At 40.6% G+C, this 20,980-nt stretch overlaps 1 protein-coding gene across 1 annotated transcript in view; it reads right to left on the bottom strand.

Moving 5' to 3' along the window:
* LOC141009673 (neurotrypsin) overlaps positions 1-20,980 on the bottom strand; it is a 40,950-nt gene that overhangs the window by 15,260 nt on the left and 4,710 nt on the right. Inside the window, exons 2-6 of the mRNA XM_073482366.1 lie at positions 10,215-10,257; positions 6,004-6,246; positions 2,637-2,775; positions 1,908-2,083; positions 391-538 (exon numbers count right to left, since the gene is read on the bottom strand). Of these exons, the coding sequence (XP_073338467.1) occupies positions 391-538; positions 1,908-2,083; positions 2,637-2,775; positions 6,004-6,246; positions 10,215-10,257 (749 nt within the window). The remainder of the gene's footprint in view (positions 1-390; positions 539-1,907; positions 2,084-2,636; positions 2,776-6,003; positions 6,247-10,214; positions 10,258-20,980) is intronic.

The raw sequence follows: 20,980 nt of genomic DNA on the forward strand, positions 1-20,980 counted from the left end.
GATTATTGCCAACCTCTTCAGAATTCCAAAAGCCTCAACCTTTACTAATGTAATAGCTTTATTGATATGGTCATTTTGGTTGTACTATATAATATAATTATCCACCAGAGTTCCAAATTGAATTGATCTACAAATGTATAGAATTCATTCTATTCATCTATTTGTAAAGTGCTCTCAGAGTAGTTTTGTTACAATATATTGATATTGATATATAAAGTTAATGATGTGTCTGTAGGCAGGTAGACTGTCTACATGCCTCCATACTTCTGTAATCATTTAGACTTTTAAACTGAGAGGGTTTTAGATCAGAAGATATGCCAATAAGGTGCCACAGCTGAGAGATGATCCTGATACTCTTTGTGAAGCAGTAGCACCGCAGTTGTTTCTTACCCCAGGTTCAACTGTCGGCACACCACCTCAGCATCAGCGTCATCCCACTGGTCATCGCAAATGGTTCCCCACCTGCCATCATGGTACACCTCGACACGGCCCTCAAACTCCTCCAGGCCTCCGACTAACCTCAAAGGGATGCCAATGCCTGAGAAACAAAAGGTAAAGCAACAAGTGAGCCAATAATAAACACATGGTCTTCTGCAGTGGTGGCTGTGTGCTCTTGGCCCTGTGTTTCCCTCAACCATTTATTTTAGTCAGCTGTATGTCAGAACAAAGACACTAATTGTAACTAGAGAAGGCTCTAAGGTTCTGAAGGTACTTGCGGTTATGAATGTTGGCTGTTGAAAAGCTGATGCAAAATGTGCATTGCTGGCTATAAAAACTTTGAATAATGCCAAGAAAATGTGAAATATACTTATCGGTTGCCATGGTGATGGTAACTATGTTGGTTGAAGTAATAGACAGAGAGAGTTGATTTAATAGTGATTTTAGCTGAGGTTCGCCTCACATTATAATGCTTCTCCCTCAAAAACAGTAGCTGCTATCACTACAATGATGATATGGTTGAAACTATTCTACAACAGGCTACTGAGCACAGTAGTTAGATTAGTTAAGAGAAGTGGATGTGTTTGCTTGACTCTACTGATGCAGCAGTTGGTCAACACTCCTGTAATTAAAGGCCCACCAAGCCAAAAGTTTGGGTCTGATTGCTTCTGGAGGCACATTGTTGCGACTAGCACAGTTTTTCCTACAAGCTGATGGTTAAATGACATAGGTGAAGTGAGCATTGTGGGCATGAGAGCGAGTTGAAGATGATGTTGAAGAAGGTTTTTGTATTTTTTTTTTACAGCTCCTCCCCACTGTGTTAGTTGAGTCCTCCACTCTGGCTGTCAACATTCATCCACATACACACCAATGTAAAATTCTGAAAATGCCTGAAAAATTATGAATATTTGAACTGTGACTGTGCAAAAAGTATAAATGTTATAAAAAAGTTGAATTGATGTGAGAAAGTACTAATCTTTGCGAACATTTCAAAGATGTGAATGCATGAAGGACTAGCTTGAGTTTGAAAATGAGTGAGTTTTAAGTGATTTCTTATTGACTTCCATTATAACTAAGATATGACTATGCTTCAAAGAAAGTTGATAAGTTGATTCAAATATGTTGAAAAATGTGGTACAAGTTACATGGCAAAAAAACATGCAGAAGAATGATAAAGAAGTCCGTCCTGAGAAAAACACATGTTGTGAATGCCTCCAGCATTCACAACCAATAATCATCACTATTGTGTACTTGTGGATATAATCTGTGCTAAGTTCTGAGGGGATGCAGATGTGTGTGGCAGTTGGGATCTTTCCACTCTCTTGAAATAAACAACCCATGCAAATAAGACAAGATGTGTAACATTTATCCAGTGTTTTTGTGTGTCTATCATTTATCCACAATAACAATACTACTATTCATTAGTGTTGTATTTTGTTATATTATATGAGGTGGCACTCTGGCCTCACCTTCAGGTTCAGCACAAACCACTCCTGCTTCGTTGCCATGGTTGCAGTCACCGTTGACAAACTTCCTGCTCCGGCACTCTAGTAGGGATTTCTCATTACCACGGCAACCCAGACGCTCATAGTGGAAGACAGAACCTGGGCCGAAGTAGGAATGCTGCAGAGCTGTACCAATCTCACTGCATGGAGAGCAGATACACAGTGAGGCTCTCTTCTTTTGAAGCACACATGCAGGCTCCTGTCCTCAAGGCAAAGATCATACAATATGTGACATTAAAAGAGAAATGTAACTGAGTGCTCTGGAGTAAAACCATGTTATTTAGGACAGGACATATAGGAGGACGAGTAGGCAACAATTACTGCCAGTAGCTAAGATCCCAACCTGTGGTGAAATATTAGTTGGCCTGAGTTAAGCCTATACAGAACACTGTGTGTGTATGCTAGATAAAGGTACCTTACAACAATGTGTAGCTTTTCTAGCTAGTGCTAGCTGGTTAATGCTAGTTAGCTACAAAGTGCTCGGAAGCTAACAGGGGCACTTCAGAATTTAGTTGGGGCCAATGCCCCTGATCTGCTCATGCTGCAAACTAAAACAGCAACAAAATTGAAGAAAGTCAGCTTTTTTTGTAGCTTTGTGTGCAGTGAATTCATCCTTCTTCAAAACTATTGTTTCGACTAATCCTCTCCACATGTGTATTGTTGGCATTATGTAGTCTGTTAGTCTGCCCTCACCCAAGTCCGAGCTGTCTGCATATGACGCTGGCATCACGGTTGGTCCAATGTGTCTCACATACTGCCCCCCATTGGCCGTTCAGGTAGACCTCCAGACGCCCACTGTTGCCTGATGACTCTCCCACCACTCTGGCAGCACCTGCAAATGACATAGAGGCATTCCCACAGGTTAACCTGTTGCAATCCATGGCAACATGAGTAGATAGAGATACTTTTTTAATTTGGCACCTTTTGAGAATCGTTGGTCATTGGTGACATGATTGGGGGAACTTCACTCATGAATTCATGTGACTTGTTAAAAAAGCATGCATTATCCAAGCAACAAGCCACCTTAACTTGACATCTAAAGGTAAGGATGGTTTATTATCTTAATTCAACATTGTTAAGTTATTTCTTCAGTTGTTGTATTTTTTGTCATATTTTAGGGCATTGATATTGGATCTTATTATCACTGACATATACAGGTGTTTTCTACAATGGATTTGATATTGGCATTGTTTTATTAACAAGGTGTTGCAGCTATGGATGTGATGCATAATATGGATGACTTGTGCTGTCAGTGTTGTTGTATGTTTTAAACTGAGTATTTTCGTACTGTTGACTCAGTAGTGTTGGGACCCACAGATGAAGTCGTTCACTGTGGATTTCAAAGTGGGCTCTGAACTGAACTCAGTTTCCCAGAATTCCCCAGCCTTCACACCTAGGTGCAAATTCAGCTTTGAGCTACTATTGGTCAGGGTGACAGACCCCCCTCTGACCAGATAGTCAAAACTCCAGCTCCTTCCTTTGTTCCCTCTCTTCTCTCTTTTCCAAGGGCTTCTCCACTTCTCTCCCCACGGGGCTGCCTGCCCTCAAGTTCTCTTCTCCTGGATTCTTCTGGGCCTAACAGCTACTGAGAGCTACAAGCTACATTCCCAGCAGGCCCAAAGAACTTCTCTTCACTGCAGCGACACGAGGTCCTGCTAGTATTCCAGATCAGTTAGCACCAGCAGCTGCGACGCAAAGCTTTCCAGCTAACTCCACAATCTGAGGAACACCAAGCAAGTTAGCAACGAGCTGCTATCCCTGCAAAGGAAAGGAGCGACCAGGTTCCTCCATCTGCTGTCTTTCATCAGACCTGGCATCACGTCACACACACACACACACTCCTTCAGCCTGGAGCATATCACACCCATATGTGATATCAGTGAGCGCATGATGGGAGAACCACCATTGTTTCTTTGTTCTGCCAGACACACACACACACACACACACACACACGCCTGTATATAGTATATGTTAGTTAGATTGTGTGTTTTCATCTTTGTGTTAAATAAAAGACTTTTGAACCTACAAGCTGTCTATTTTATATTGTACAAGAGTGAATGCTGCCAAACTCTACTCTGTCAAGAGCTCCAAAATCACAAATCACAAAATCCTTCGACCATTACAGCTGTTATGGTAATTTTGGTTGTAGTTATAAGCTGATTATGCCCTTTGATGTGCCATTATGCATTTCTATCCCATTGTGAATATCTACTCTGACCTCATAAGCAGTGATGCTGGTAATCTGACCACTTTTTTCAGTAACGAGTAATCTAAGGCGTTAATATTTCTGAACCAGTAATCAGATTAAAGTTACTTATTCAAGTCACCGTGCGTTACTATTATTTTTGTCATTTTCCTTAGTAAAAATATATATTTTTGCTTTCTTCTTCCGTCTCGGGGAGTGATGTCACGTATGCGACAAGTCACGTTTTTAGCATGAGGACAACTCACGTGTAACACCACGCAGCAACACAAACACATCAACAATGGAGGGAGGTGAGAGATGCACGTTTTCGAGCTGGAAATACATTCATTATTTTGAGTTTGTGTCAGCTAAAGATGAGAATATTAAGGTTCGTTGTACACTCTGTGCTGGCGACAGTACTATCAAGCTTCAAAAACATGACGTCAAATTTGAAGAAACATTTGGAGTCGCAGCACAGCACAGTTAAGTTTACAGACCCACCAGGTGGTGTTAAGCAGAGAGCTGCGAGCAAAGCCACGGCCTCGACTTCTGCAGGAGGTCCCCCACCTCCCAAACAACAGAAGCTGGACTTCGGTGCAAAACAAGTAAGTGGGGGAGAGTTGAAGAAGTTGGTCGGGCGGTATGTTGTAGAGGAAATGCTGCCCTTAAACACGGTTGACTCGAAAGTAACTTGTAATCTAACTTAGTTACTTTTAAAAACAAGTAATCAGTAAAGTAACTAAGTTACTTTTTAAAGGAGTAATCAGTAATCAGTCATCAGATTACTTTTTCAAGGTAACTGTGGCAACACTGCTCATAAGAACCCCCATTACATTTCCTTAAATTGCATATTTTGAAGACCATTTAATTTTGTCTTTTTTAATTTTTTAAAATTTTATCAGAGCCCTTCAGTCCTCACCATATTTCGACACAAAGTAACATCCTTGCTGGAGTGGCAGTGGATTGTATCTGACAAGTTACAAAAGTGGCAAGTTATAAAAATATGGTTGAGCTTTTCTGTTCTTTCTTTTGGATAGCCGGTCTGGCCGTGCATGCATGTTGGTGCATGTGAGCCCCCTCTCTTCAGAACAATTGGTCTGCCATTTACAGACACAGCAAGCAGGGTTGTGTGTGTTCTCACTTATGCCATATACTTCTGGGGACAAACACCAGCATCACAACATGAAAATGCATGACAGTAGGACTACCTTACCTTCAACACTTCATGAGTAGTCCAATTTCGGAGGAAAAAAGAGGACTGTGAATTTTATCACTCATTTTATTTACATTAGAGCCTAGAATCTTTTCATTTGATTCTGAATTGTGAAGCACTTTCTAAAGTCTGTTTAAATAGGAGCTCTGAGATTAATCATTGATCACCCTTCTCACAATTAAAAATGATGACTAGGATATACCATGATGGTTTACAGCACTGGTTCTCCAACACAAGGTTGACCCCCGGATGACCGGGATAAAAATACGAGTAAAATAAAGTTAAATGAAAACGATTTATGTCAGGAAAATAAACAACTTTCAACTTTACTTGGATCAGATTTTAATAGTTGCTTTCCTATAAACAAGAAAACAATGTGGCATGGGTGACATGATAGAAAAAGTTTGAGAACCTCTGGTATTCAGCTATATTTGATGAATAAGTGGTAGGCTAAAAACAGACATACCTTTGCATAATGGCCGTAAGAACTGACTTTTCAAGCAAAACCGAATTGCACTTTTTATAAAGCAGAATCAGCCATACACACAGCTTTATAAATCTAATTAATAAAATAATGCATATACATATTTTACACACAGTTTTAGTTATTGACCTACACACAGTTTAATGTATCTGGCCCCTGTTGCCCTCCCTTAGCTCACCCTGACGGCAGTCGCAGTATGCCCAGCCGATGGCACCGGAGCTCTGCCGGAAGAAGCACCAGGGGTTGGCCTCTTGGTCTGGATTTCGGCAGAAGCTGTGGTCCCCCAGGCCTCGGCCTGGGTACTGCTGCATGTAGTCTGGGAAGTCTGTCCACTTGAGGCAGGGGGAGCCTGAGTCCGTGTGGGAAACTGAGCCATTATAGTAGCCCTGGTCTGTAAAGCCTTCAGAACAGGAGGGCAGAGCTGCAGACACAGACCATCACTCAGTCAGTTTTACAGTCTTTCTTTCCTAAATGACATTACATGAAGAACAACAAAACTGAGTTTTTAGATATAAGTAAGAATAATTAAAAACAAAGACAAGACCAAATCTAGTAAGATGCATGTCTGCTGTATGTTTGTTATTAATTTAGTCAGTTATGTAACACACATTTTATAATCTAAATGTCACTCAATGAATAATTGAGTGGAGCCGATTCATATCATAAATACATTTTTAATATCTCACATTATTTTATCTTTGTTATAAATATCCTTAAAAGACCCAATTGCCACTATACAGTACATTAAAGGTAATAAATATTGTTAAATTTGTTACAGTAGTAAATACGATTATGAGGTATTCTTATAATTGAGTATTTTCTTTTTATACTACTTTTCACCTTTACTCCACTACATCTATTTCTAAGCTGTTGTTACTAGACATTTTGCAGATTACAATTTTACATATCGTATATTACGCTTTTGTGCAATATGTCCCTGTTGTTTCTTTCTGTCTCATCTGCTCTCTGCTACCTTCTGGCAGAGGTTCCCTTTCCCCTGCCTGCTCCAGGTATCAGATCTACTCTCAGCTTCTGTAACACTTCTTACTGATTCATGGATTCCGTATTTCTTCAGGAGCTGCTGCTCTGCTGCCCAATCTCTGTTTGCCACATCTTTTTAAAAGCCTGCTGTGTATTCTGTTTCCAACTCTTCATTCTCTTTCCCTGTGTTGTAGAGTCAGTTATTTCCGTTAGCAGGTTGACTCTAGAAAAAAGAAGATTTGTTTGGTCTCAGTTATTAAGAAAATGAGCAGGTAAGAGTGGGGTACCCCTTTCCGCTGATCGTAAGTTCTGTTCCTGTTAAACACACTAGTTGTGGTGGGCGCCTCCCTTTTTTTTTTTTTTTTTTTGTTTACAGTGCACCTCTGCCAGCTGCCACATTACAATGCTGATTGTGTGTTTATGTACCAATCACCAATAGTAATACAATATACTGTATTATATACAATAATCAAACCTTCTCAATGGGTTCATTGTGCACAATGAGACTTTCACTTTTCATACTCGAAGCACATTTTGGTGATAATACTTATACTTGATACTTAGTTAAAAAGTTTAAATGGGCATGTGGTTGGTCAGAGGTGATCTTCAACACATTATGAACACTTAAAAACAGCATTCGATTTTGTTTGACACGAGGAGCTTACTGATAGTTTTCACACTTCATCAGTGGGTCAGAAGGAGCTTCACAACTCTTCCTCTGGTTATGGGATCATTTAGTGACGGGTAAAAACAAGTTATATGAAGCCTGAGTACATTCATCTGGTGGGCAGATGGTGGTTTAACAAGACAGTGCTGTGGCACGCACACACACACACACACACACACACACACACACACACACACACACACACACACACACACACGCACACACGCACACACACACACACCAAGGGTGTTTTCACCTTATTGGCCCATCTACAGAAATGTTGATTAATGTGTGTTGTCCTTATGAATGAATAAATGAAAAGAAGCAAGAACGACCCTGATCTACTCATAACCCTGCAGTCAGCTACTCAACAGTGGCACATGTAGGTTCTTGCCAACACAGCTGCCAAGCATAAAATACTCAATACTCATCTATTTTCCAGTGGGAGTATCTGACAGGTCTGAAGTCAGACCTTTGTTTCCAGACCAGTGAATCTTCACTGCCATAGGGCATGAAGCATGCAAATTAGGAAATCTACACAGATTGTACTGCTTTAACTGTGACTGTGAGGCACAGAATGAAACCACACTGGTTTACTGTATATATAGACATGCTGTGACTGGAGGGGAGAGAGGAGGGAGAGGAGGTGACGAGACAGGGAGGGCTGGAAAGAACAACAGGCGAGCATACAGGCCATACTGTAGACTGCAAACTAGATTAGAGTATCCGCTAAGGGTAAAGGATATTAGTTATTATGACATGACCGGTGGGAGGAAGGATATGAACAGAAACAGTCTGACCTTAAAAGACGTGGTACATGGTAAAATGATTCACCCTAGCCTTGGACTTTCTGAAGATTTAATTTTTCACAGCATTCAATAACCGTAGATGTTGTTGTTATTGGACGCTGATTCACAGAAAAAAACAGTGTGTGTTTCTCCCTATTGGACAGTTAAGATAACATTGCATCAGAGCACGACAAATAGTTGTGTGTGTAAATAATTTGATATTGTGGTTGTTGTCGTCCTGTTACCACAGGTTAGCCAGGTTAGCATTTTCTAATGCGAACTGCAAAGGAACTAACGTAGCAATGTACTGTCTGTCTACTGGCTGGAAAATTGGCTGGCTTGTTGTTTAATAATTACTTTGTCAGCTAACGTTACTAAGCAGTAAACGCCAGAGCAGCGTAGCTATGTTACCACTGAAATGTCTTAATTACAGCAATTGATAGCTTAGCTAGCTACTCCTATTGGTGGTGGATGAGCATGTGCGTCACACAGCATTATTATTTTGACTACAAATGTCATTTTATTTTAAGGGTATGTGGTGAGGGGTGCTTCACTATGTCACAGGCGTACCTGAATGGGCTCTTGACAGACGTCAACATCCACCTCTGGATGTGGCAAGTTACAAGAAAGACTACATGATATCTGGTTCTGCAGCAAATGAGGCACTCACAGATTATTCTCAACAGACTCTTGCTGAAGGATGTTGAGAAGTTTCTGACCTTTCAGTAAGACTAAACACTGTTATCTTGTCTACTAGAGTATGTGTCAGTTTTTAGTATGTACGATAGGTGAATGTGGAAATAGCCACTGGCCAGTGCATGTCAACCAGAAAGGCGAAGTTTCGTAAGTGGTACATGTGAAAACATATTTTATTGTTTGTTTGCCTGAGGAATAATAAGGGGGGTTCAACAAGTTCCCTAGAGAATGATGCCACCACTGATGTGGAAATACTTTGGTAGAATCTCTCTCTACATGAATTAAAAACCACACAGTAAATTGTCAACCACCTGCCTACAGTCCTATCTGGTCTAGCACAAGGAGCCACAGTGTTTGATTATAGTACATGCAGCAATATAGTATTCTCCATTTCTGTGGGTTATATGCCACTGATTTCTTTTTTCTGCCAGTATATGACACACATGCTTATACTTCATAGATTTCTGTGTATGTATAGTCATGTAATGAATTTACCTTCTGGTTCACTTGCTATTTGAGTAGGTTCTAATTTTTGCTCTCTCTCTCTCTCTCTCTCTCTCTCTCTCTCTCTCTCTGTCCCTCTCTCCATTAAGGAAATGACTTCAGCTACATGACAGACAATGGGAGCAAGACAGTTCTTCAGAGTATGGCTTAGAGAGTTCTTTGTTATAAATAACTTTTGACAAACATGTAAAAAAAACAGTTTTATTTATATATAAAACTGTTTTTTTACAGACCAGACCAGCCCCTGGTGTGACGTATACACTGACGTGTCCACGTCTGCCATCTTGCCTTGTGTGATCTCCACAAGCTCACGTCCACCATCTTGTCTCTCTCGCTCTCCCCCCCCCCCCCCCACAGACTCTCTCTCACACAACACACGCACACCCTTGCACACACTTACACTGCTAAATAAACTCTACAGTTTTATACTGTACAGAGCAGTTGTCTGCGATCATTTATGCATATGTGTTGTAGTAACAGCTGGTTGTGACAGTCAGTTCTCTAATTCATTTCCTTCACTGTTCTTTTAATGTTAAATATTTTTATAAATATTTACATTTTAGAGTGAATATTTTTTAGACTGTTTTCCCATTTGGCTATTGGTCCCTGATTCCAGGGTGGTGACCCATAATTATTCATTTATATTATCATTATAATAATTACTTTTAGTACTCATTTTAGTAAGGTTCATGTAGCGTTACAATTTCCCCCAAAACAGACACACATGAATAAAGACTTTAAGATAAGCCTTACCTGCACTCTGCACAATTTTCACTAAGTATCCACCTTCATTGACCTGTGGAAGATAAGCAACATCACGGAACAAATACAGAGTTCAAAGTCAGTTATCAAACAACAAACACATACAGTATATACTGTGTACAATGTTTTTAGACTAATATGATAAAAATGTCCTTGTCGTTAAATGTGTTGTAGAGCTAATTATTCCAGCTTGTCCTAGTATGTTCATCATGAACCAGGTAAGTTAGAAGTGTATTAGGTCTAAGAACCAACGAAGCCTGGATGCGAGGTAGTGACACAAATAGGATTACATTAAAGGAAGGGGAGAGAGAGAGAGAGAGAGAGAGAGAGAGAGAGAGAGAGAGAGAGATGCTTTGGCAACATTGTTGTAAAACTTTCATGCCAATAAAGCCCCTTTGAATTTAAAAAATTGAATTGAATTGAGAGAGACAGACAAAGAGAGAGAGAGAGAGAGAAAACACAATAATACTTGTGGTGACTATTCAAAAAACAAAACTTGTCACCTGTGGTGGTTTGGGATGGTTCGTTCTTGACTCGACTCCAGAGCGAATAAAAAAGAAAAGTTGTAAAAGTAATATCTTTGGGTGAGGTTCCCGTTTATTTGAACAAAAAGGATAAGGTAAATTGACAGAACAAAAAGAGATTCTACTGTTTCTCTGGCTGCCGTGTAAAAACTGTGTGTGTCTTCCACCACCACTCCACTCAAACTAATCAACACTTCTGATCAACAACAGCTGGGGCAAGGTTTGGGGTAAAAGAAAGTAACTGAAATATACTTCCCCTAGTGGAAAAACAAATACCTGCACAACATAAAAAATGGCTCCTACACACCGGCCCCATAATTGTGTTGGTGTGCACTTACAATTATATAAACATATTTCAAAAAGGAGCCAAAAAGGATGTGTATGTGTGTGCAAATCTTCTTCTTCTTTCTTTAGAAGTAAATGTCCATAAATCAAATCTTCTTTCTTTAGAAGTCAATCCATATTTCAGTCTTTAATAACAATCTTTATGTCTCCAACAGCATGCAGAGTTTTGTGACAGGTCTCTCCAGAAAGCCTGTCTTGGTCTTCAGCTGAACTGACCGGACAACACCTCTCCTGTCTGGAAAGGTTTTGGTCACTTTACCCATTAGCCATGAACTTCTTGGAGCAGAAGGGTCCATGATAATAACAATGTCGTCCACAGAAAAATTCCTTCGTGGCTTTGTCCACTTTTGTCTTTCTTGGAGCAGTGGAAGGTACTCTCTTACCCACCGCTTCCAAAATAAGTCTGACAGGTACTGTACCTGTCTCCATCTTCGTTTGATGTATACATCACTATCATCAAACAGTCCAGGAGGAAGAAGAGGTTTGGCCTTCAGCAGAAGAATGTGGTTGGGTGTAAGTGTTTCCAGGTCATTAGGGTCATCGGATAGTTTGGTTATTGGGCGACTGTTGAGAATGGCTTCAATTTCACAAAGGATAGTGCAAAAGCTTTCATCATCCATAGTTTGCTGTTTGACAATGGAATACAGCACCTTTCTTATGAGGCGAATAATCCGCTCCCATGTTCCGCCATAGTGAGATGCAGCAGGAGGGTTGAATGTCCATGCTATTCCTCTTTTTGCCAAAGCACTTTGAATTTTGTTGTGATCCAGGGCTTTAAGAGCTTCCCTTAACTCTCTTTCAGCTCCAACAAAATTGGTGCCGTTGTCTGACCTGAGGTTGTAGACTTGCCCACGTCGACACATGAACCGTCGGATGGCATTTATGCATGAATCTGTTGTTAGTGAGTGGGCTGCTTCAAGGTGTACTGCCCGACTAGTCATGCATGTGAAGATTACACCATACCTTTTGACCATGCTGCGACCTCTTTTGATGTCAATAGGGCCGAAATAATCCACACCTGCATTAGTAAATGGTGGTAAATCTGGCAGGAGTCTTTCAGCTGGAAGGTCAGACATTTTTTGTTCTCCAACTCTGCCTTGAAGACGACGACAGGTAACACAATCAGCAATGATTTTTCTGCAGGCTGAGTTTGCATTTGTTATCCAGTAGGTTTTTCGAAGTGTAGATATCATGTGATTGCGTCCAGCGTGACCCACTTGCTTGTGAATGTGTTGTAAGATAAGTTTGGATATGTGTTGATCTTTAGACAGAATTATTGGATGTTTTACTGTCTCAGGCATGGATGCTTTTCTCAGACGACCTCCTACTCTCAACAGCCCATCTTGGAGTATGGGATCCAACCTGTAGATGTCACTGTTGGTTGGCACAGATAATGCGCCTTTCTCCAAGAGAGAGATTTCCCTGTGAAATCTTTGCTGTTGGCAGAGGCGTGCAATTTCCAGTTCTGCAGTATGTAAGTCATCCCGTGTCAATGATTGAACATTCATATTTGCTTTGTGTTGCTGATGTCCTTTATTGCATGCTTTACCGTTTTTCCTTAGCTGTTGAAGCAGATCTTTAAACTTCAAAAACCAGGCGACTGAAGTTTTGAGTTTTTCCCAGTCTGAAAAGTAGGTCAGAAGCTTGTTCATGGTATTGGATGCATCATCAACAACACAAGCATTAACTGTGAGGTCTTGTTTAACCTCAGGGTCATCCAAGGTGACGGCAGGTTTGTTTACCTCCTGTTTTGGCCATGTTCTTTCCTCAGTCAGCAGAAACTCTGGTCCTTTGAGCCATCGTTCACATTTCAGAAAATCATCAGCTGACAGTCCTTTTGAAGCCTCATCAGCGGGGTTCTGCTTAGAGCCAATGTACCTCCACTGGGCCACCTCTGTGGCTTCTCTTATGACAGCCACTCTGTTCGCCACAAATGTGTGGAATCTCTTTGTTTCACTTGAAATGTAATTAAGCACAGTCGTGCTATCGGTCCAGAACACTGACTGGTCCAATTCCAGTTGCAGCTCCTTTGTAATCATCTTATCCAGTCTGACAGCTAATACAGCAGCAGTGAGTTCAAGCCTTGGTATTGTGGTTTGTTTCATGGGAGTGACTCTGGATTTTCCAATCATGAAAGCAATGTTAACTTCATCAGAGATGCCTTTCAATCTCAGATAAGAAACAGCGCCATATCCGTGTTCACTAGCATCTGAGAAGTGATGCAGCTGTGCATTGCTTACCTTTCCAAAGTTCTTTGGCTTGATGCACCGTTCCACCTTTAACAGTGACAATTTGTGCAGATTTATCAGCCACTGTGTCCACTTCTGCAGAAAGGTTGGTGGTATTGTGTCATCCCAACCAATTTTTCTTTTGCACAGCTCTTGCAGCATCAGCTTGGGAGGCAGTGTGAACGGTGACAAGAAACCAAGAGGGTCATAGATAGAATTAACCACTGACAAGATTCCACGGCGGGTACATGGACGACTTTCCAGTGCAATCTTGAACATGAACATGTCTGATTCCGCACACCAGTGCAATCCAAGAGCTCTTTCAACAGGTAAATTGTCTTTATCCAAATTGAGTTCTTTGGTTGCTTTGGAACGATTTTCTTCAGGGATGCTTGCAATAACTGCTCGACTGTTGCTCATCCACTTTGAGAGCCGAAAGCCTCCTTTGGCACATGCAGCAGTGAGATCTTGTACCATTTGCAAAGCTTCCTCTTCTGATGACACAGACTTTAAACAATCGTCCACGTAAAAGTTTTGCTTGATGGTCTTTAATACTTCGTCACTGTACTGAGCCGTGTTGTCATCAGCAACTCTTTTCAAGGCATAATTGGCGCAGCTCGGTGATGAAGTTGCTCCAAAAATATGAACCTTCATTCTGAAGTCCACCACAGGTTGTGTCACATCTCCATTATGCCACCACAAAAATCGAAGGAAATCAACGTGTTTCTGAGACACATGAACCTGGTGAAACATAGCCTGCACATCGGTCATGATGGCAACTGCTTCTTGTCTAAATCTGAGAAGAACGCCAAAAAGGGAATTTGTGAGATCAGGACCTTGCAACAGCTGGCTGTTCAAAGATGTGCCCTTGAAACTTGCTCCACAGTCAAATACAACTCTCAATGTTTTCTTTTTGGGATGATAAACCCCATGATGTGGTATGTACCAGATTTTACCTTCAGTTCCATTCAGTTGCTGTTGAGGCACCTGCTCCGCATAACCATTTTTGATGACATCATTTAGGAAGTGCACATACTCCTGATGATATTCTGTGTTCCTCTGAAACTTTCTTTTCAAACTCATGACTCGCTGTTCAGCAATGCATCGATTGTTTGGCATTATGACATTATCAACTTTAAAGGGTAAATCAACACAATAGTGGTTGTTTTCAAGGCGAATTGTTTTTTCCATTATGTGAAGAAATCTCATGTCTTCTCTTGATATTAAAGCGTCATCACATGACCTTTCATTGAAGTCCTGGTTGTATTGCGTGATTAACAACTGTTCCACTTTATCAATGGAGATCTTATTGACAGTGACAGTAGGGCAGCCATTCTTCCCTGCATCACTTCCACTTCCTTTAAGTGGGCCGTTCACCACCCACCCCAATAGGGTCCGAACAGCATAGGGTCCGTCATTACAGCTGTTAATAATTTCCCACGGTTCCAAAAGCTTTGAGGCATTTGTGCCAATCAACAAATCCACTCCAACTTCAAGCTCGGGAACTTTAATCTTTTCCAGGTAAGGCCATTTTCTCAGATCCTTTTCTGTTACAATATTGTGTCTTGTAACCGGCATGGTTTGCTGAGTGTAAACCTCAGGTAGGTCTAGAAACCTGTTCTCATCATAACCAGCTACTTCCAGTCCAGTCAGAACATGAGTCTTTACAGTATGTGCTTGTCCCATTGTTCGCAGGAAGATGTGTGTTTGGATGCTGTCCATGTTCAGCTGTCTCATCAGGCGTTCTGTACAAAAGGTAGCTGAGCTTCCTGGGTCAAGAAAAGCGTAAGTGGTCAAAATTTTGTCTCCATTCTTAGCCTTTACTTGTACAGGTACAATTGAGAGAACACATTTCTGCGTACCGGCCCCAGTGCGAGCACAGGTCTGCTGAGGGACAACCGTGTTGCTTGATTGCTCAAATGCTCTGAATTTAGCTGGGTTGTGAAGCATTGTGGGATGTCTGAAGTTACATACATCACACGTTAGACGTTTCTTGCAGCTTTTGCTGATATGACCTGGTTTTAGACAACCAAAACAAACACCACTTTGCCTTAAAAGATCAAGTTTCTCACGATGCACTTTGTTCTTAAGATGTACACAATCTTCTATTGCGTGATCCTCTTTACATATGCAACATGATGTGGTCTTGCTTTTTGATAGAGACAAGGCATGGATGAGCGGTGTTTGTGCAGACTTTATACCTGCTGAAGTGCTTACAGCTGCCACAGTTGCTGGATTTTTATTCCTGGGTGAAAATCTTGTGGGAGCTTTTCCTTTAAATGTAGCAGTTTGTGTGTCTTGCAAGTTACCAAAGACAGGATCAGAGAGAATTTTGATCTGATGTTCCAGAAAGTTGACCAAATCAGAGAACAAAACTCTACTTCCACGTCTCTCCTGTAGGTCACAAACAGCTGCTCTCCATCTTTCTCTTAATTTGTAGGGCAGTTTCATCACAAGCTGTTTCAGGTTTGATGGTACATTCATTTCTGCCATATACTGTAGACTTTCCATCATGTTACAACATCCTCTCAAAAACAACATGTATGTTTGAAGAGAACCAACATCTTCAGCTTTTATTGGTGGCCAACTTAAAGCCTTTTCCATGTAAGCAGCCCCAATCTTCATTTCATTGCCAAAGTGTTCCTTTAACAAGTATTTGGCTCTGTGATAGCCTTGATCATTTGACATGTGATAGCAGCTTCTGATCAATTCTCTAGGTTGCCCCCTGGTGTGTTGTTCCAGGTAGTACAAGCAGTCCTGGAGATTATTGACTTTTCTTTCAACTCCCTGTTCAAATGCCATGATAAAAGATCCATACTGTAGAGGGTCACCATCAAATATGGGTATTGCTCGAGGTGGAAGAGATGCTGAGTGTTGTTGTTGAACCAGCTGAGCAGTGATTTCTGTTTGTCGCTGCATAATGTTGCCAATGTCCTGTATTTTATTTTCATTTGTGTTCATTTGTGGCGTGGTACAAACATTGCTTGACCTGTGACCTTGCAGTGAGTTGAAGACAGTTGTGTTGCCTCCTGGTGCTCTTGGTAGGAATTGCATAGGTTGTATTGAAGTGAAGGTTTCTGTAGGCTGTGTTTGTACATACTTTCTTTCTTTAGGGCGTGCATCCTGAAGGTGTGAAGGTGGTTGCTGTGAGAGTGGTTGTTGCACTGTTTCAAACTTTGACCTCTGTGACATTTCCATTTTTGATTTTGTGGCTTTATCGAAATATGAATTCATTCCATCAGATGGTGTAGAGCCACTTCCCACCATACTGCTTTCCAGTATGGCTATTTTAGCTGTAGCAGCAGCTAGTTGGGTTTCCATTTCCAGTTGTTCCTTTTGTCTTTTTAATCGTTCCTGTTCTGCATGCAGTTTCTCCTCCTGAGCCTCCAGTGCATGTTTTTTCTCCAAAGCAGCCATGTGTTGGATCAATGCTGCCTTTTCAGCCTTTGCTCGTAAGCATGCAGAACTTGTGATGGAAGATTTGGATGAAGATTTAGACTTAGATGAGACCCGTGTTTTTCCAGGGGGGAGAACATTTGAAATACTGTCATTGGGTTGAATCTCATCCTCCTGGTCAGCATTTAATTGAATCTCATCCTCCTGTATTACAGACTGTTTGTCACAATGTTCTGGTGCATCCTTCAACCATTTATACACATCACACATGAATTTCTCATTTGCTTTAAACTTCTGTTCAAACCATGTTTGCTGCCTTTTGTATTCTTCTTCAGGCAGTGGCATTTCCATCAATGCACCATGAGTTTCAGCAGCAGCTTCACACAGTTTGTTAAACTCATTTAAAAGGGTTTCAACACTGCACAAAGTATCACTTGTTATTTTGTCACATAACAGATTATTGATCTGCAACTTGATTTTGGATGCTTGATTCAAGGTTAACTTCCGGTTCCTTTGCAGGTTTGCAATTAGCAGTGAAACACCTTTTGCAGTTAATTTTCTTCCTCTTTTTTCAACATCACTTTTTACAGCACGCTCCTCAATTCTTGCAACATCACCTTTAGCAGTTGGAACATCACTTTTTGCAACACGCTCCTCAAGAACATTTTCAACATCAGCATTTTCATCCATTTCCACACTGTAAATATGTCAACTTGTGACGTCAGCAGCAGAACAATTGCAGTCATTCACAGGTGCTGATTATTTCCTCCTTTTTCCAATTAACTTTCATTTCATCAACATCCATGACATCCAGTTCCACAATCCAATGCATCAAGACTGTCCAGTTCCATTAAATCACTCAAACAGGCTCAGTTTCTTCAATCATGCAGTTTTATTGTCTGCTGCGTCCTTTACCTTTCTCCTCTGGCTCTGTCTGATGAACAGGAGGGAGGGGTTGCAAGCTCCATGGCCTCCTCTTGATCCAAGCAGCAGCAGCCTCTTTCCAACAATGCTGTTTCCTTCATCCAGGGCAAAGCTCTTTACTTGTCCTCCATCCAGGGCAAACAGTTTTTACTTGTGTGGTGACTATTCAAAAAACAAAACTTGTCACCTGTGGTGGTTTGGGATGGTTCGTTCTTGACTCGACTCCAGAGCGAATAAAAAAGAAAAGTTGTAAAAGTAATATCTTTGGGTGAGGTTCCCGTTTATTTGAACAAAAAGGATAAGGTAAATTGACAGAACAAAAAGAGATTCTACTGTTTCTCTGGCTGCCGTGTAAAAACTGTGTGTGTCTTCCACCACCACTCCACTCAAACTAATCAACACTTCTGATCAACAACAGCTGGGGCAAGGTTTGGGGTAAAAGAAAGTAACTGAAATATACTTCCCCTAGTGGAAAAACAAATACCTGCACAACATAAAAAATGGCTCCTACAATACTAACAATTGTACTAGAATATTATCAAAATAAAAAAAATGATACAATAATTACAATGATATTGAGGATAGTTAATATGATGCAACAACAATAACATAGTAAAGTAAAAATAATATGATAACACTATCAACTGTGTGTAATGCAACAGATATGAGATATTGAGCTACCAGAGGGGCGAGCAAAAATATATGGTGCATGTTCATTGTAGATGGTGGACAGCCAATGTCCACCAATGGTTGGCAATGGTTTAGGGCTATGGAGAGTATTTTATGATATGTCTTGTTTAGGTTGATGTTGATGTTGGATGTGTCTCCTAGTTAGCACAGTGCAGGGGACAGTGGGATGTGGCAGCCTAGGAGGAGATAGAGGTTGTCAGTGACAGAATTGTGCGATTGGTGTGCAGTCGCACGTAGCACGCATGTACAGTGCCTAAAAAAAGTATTCACCCCCTTAATTGTTTTCCCATTTTATTGCTTTTATAAATGGAATCATGGTCAACATACAAAAAATATACAAAACAAAAAATTTACAAAAACATCTTCAATGTCAAAGTGAAAAAAGATTTCTCCAAAATAATTAAAAATATATAATGTAAAATAGGTGATTGCATAAGTATTCACCCCCTTTAAATTAACTAACCTTATTCAACAGAGGTCCAGCCAATTGGCAGTCTCAAAATTAGTGAAATGGAGATGACCTGAGTGCAGTGAATGTGTCTCAAGTGATTGTAGTATAACGACACCTGTGTCTGAAGGTCCAGTCACTGTTAATCAGTATTCCTGGCTACAATTACACCATGGAGACAAAACAACACTCCAAGCAACTCTGTGAAAAGGTTATTGAAAAGTATAAGTCAGGGGATGGATACAAAAACATTTCCAAGTCACTAAACTTCCCCCAGATTTCAGTTAAATCCATCATTTAGAAATGGATGGAATATGGCACATGTGTAAATCTGCCTAGAGCAGGCCATCCTCACAAACTGAGTGACTGTGCAAGAGGGAGACTAGTGAGGGAGGCCACCAAGACACCTATGAATACTCTGAAGGAGTTAAAAGCTTCAGCAGCTGAGATTGGAGAGACTCTGCATACAACAACTTTTGCCTGGGTTCTTCACCGGTCAAAGATTTATGGGAGAGAGTCAAAGAGAAAGCCACTGTTGAAGAAAGCTAATTAAATCTCAACTCGAGTTCACCCAAAGGCATGTTGGAGACTCCAAGGTCAACTGGAAGAAGGTTCTTTGGTCTGATGAGACCAAAATGGAGCTTTTTGGCCATCAGACTAGATGCCATGTTTGGCAGACACCAAACACTGCACATCACTACAAACACACCATCCCCATCGTGAAGCATGGTGGTGGTGGCAGCATCATGGTGTGGTGATGCTTCTCAGCAGCAGGCCCTGGAGGGCTTGTAAAGGTAGAGGGTAAAATGAATGCAGCATAATGTAGGGAAATCCTGGAGGACAACCTGATTAAGTCTGCAAGAGAACTATGACTTGGGAGAAGATTTATTTTCCAGCAAGACAATGACCCGAAGCGTACAGCAAAAGCCACACAGAAATGGTTTAAAGACAATAAGGTGAATGTTCTTGAGTGTCTGAGTCAAAGTCCAGACCTCAATCCATTTGAGAATTTGTGGCTGGACTTGAAAAGGGCTGTTCATGTCCGATCCCCGTGCAACCTGACAGAGCTTGAGCAGTTTTGCAAAGAAGAATTAAATAATAATAATAATAAAATTGCAGTGTCCAGATGTGCAAGCCTGATTGAGACCTATCCACAAAGACTCTATGCTTTGATTGAGGTCAAAGGTGCATCTACAAAATACTGACTTGAAAGGGTTGAATACTTATATAATCACTTATTCTAAGTAATATATTTTTAATTAATTGACATTGCTTTGTAGAAATCTGTTTTCACTTTCTCATTGAGGAGGTTTTTGTGTTAATTTTCTGTTTATTTAATATTTTTTGTATGTTGACCATGATTCCATTATAAAAGCAATAAAACGGGGAAACAATTAAGGGGGTGAATAGTTTTTATAGGCACTGTAGCTGTGGTGTTTTGTGTGCAGTGTGAGTAGATTTCTAAATCTATATAAACCCATTTGAAATATCCTTTTCCCAGTGTAGTGTACTGTAGTGTATATGGAGAAGATGTTTTTGCAGATTTGGATCCAGAAGTCGGCATCTGGGTGATGTGCAGATCTTGTTACCATTATTTATTGAAGGAAAGATTTGGGATAGATTTTTTTAGATTTTATTTTTACTTGTGATCTTGATTAAGTCTTAAATCAGTGGTTAAGTGATTTAACATTGAGTTTGGTCTGAATAGAGGATTTTACTTGGAGAAATTCTAAAAACTGATTCTCCCTGTTGTCGTACTTCTGGACCAAATTGGGGAATGAGATTGGAGTGTTGTTATGGAAGACATGCCTAAGGTGTGTGATACCTTTATTAATCCATGATGTGAATGTAACAGATCAACCTGTGTGTTGAATCAAATGTGTATATAATTACACAAAATCTGTTACTGCCTGACAAGAAAATGCCTCCAAATCCAATATGTGTAGACTGTGTGTGTGTGTTCACTGTAAAATGTTTTTACTACGTACTGCCCTTTTGTACAATTCTCCTGTGGGAGAGGAGCTGGAGTGGACAGTATTATTTACATGGAGGTTCTGCTTGTTACTCATTCTGTCAGAATAAACGGAGATCATCTCCAAAGAGGTCCCGGTGTCACAGCATCATTCAAACCAACACAACGCAGAAGCACACCGGTCACATGAAGTTTAGTGGTTTTTTAATCCAATGAGAAGCCAGATCGGA

The sequence above is a fragment of the Pagrus major genome, chromosome 15 (assembly GCF_040436345.1).
Source record: "Pagrus major chromosome 15, Pma_NU_1.0".
NCBI classification, from domain to species: domain Eukaryota; kingdom Metazoa; phylum Chordata; class Actinopteri; order Spariformes; family Sparidae; genus Pagrus; species Pagrus major.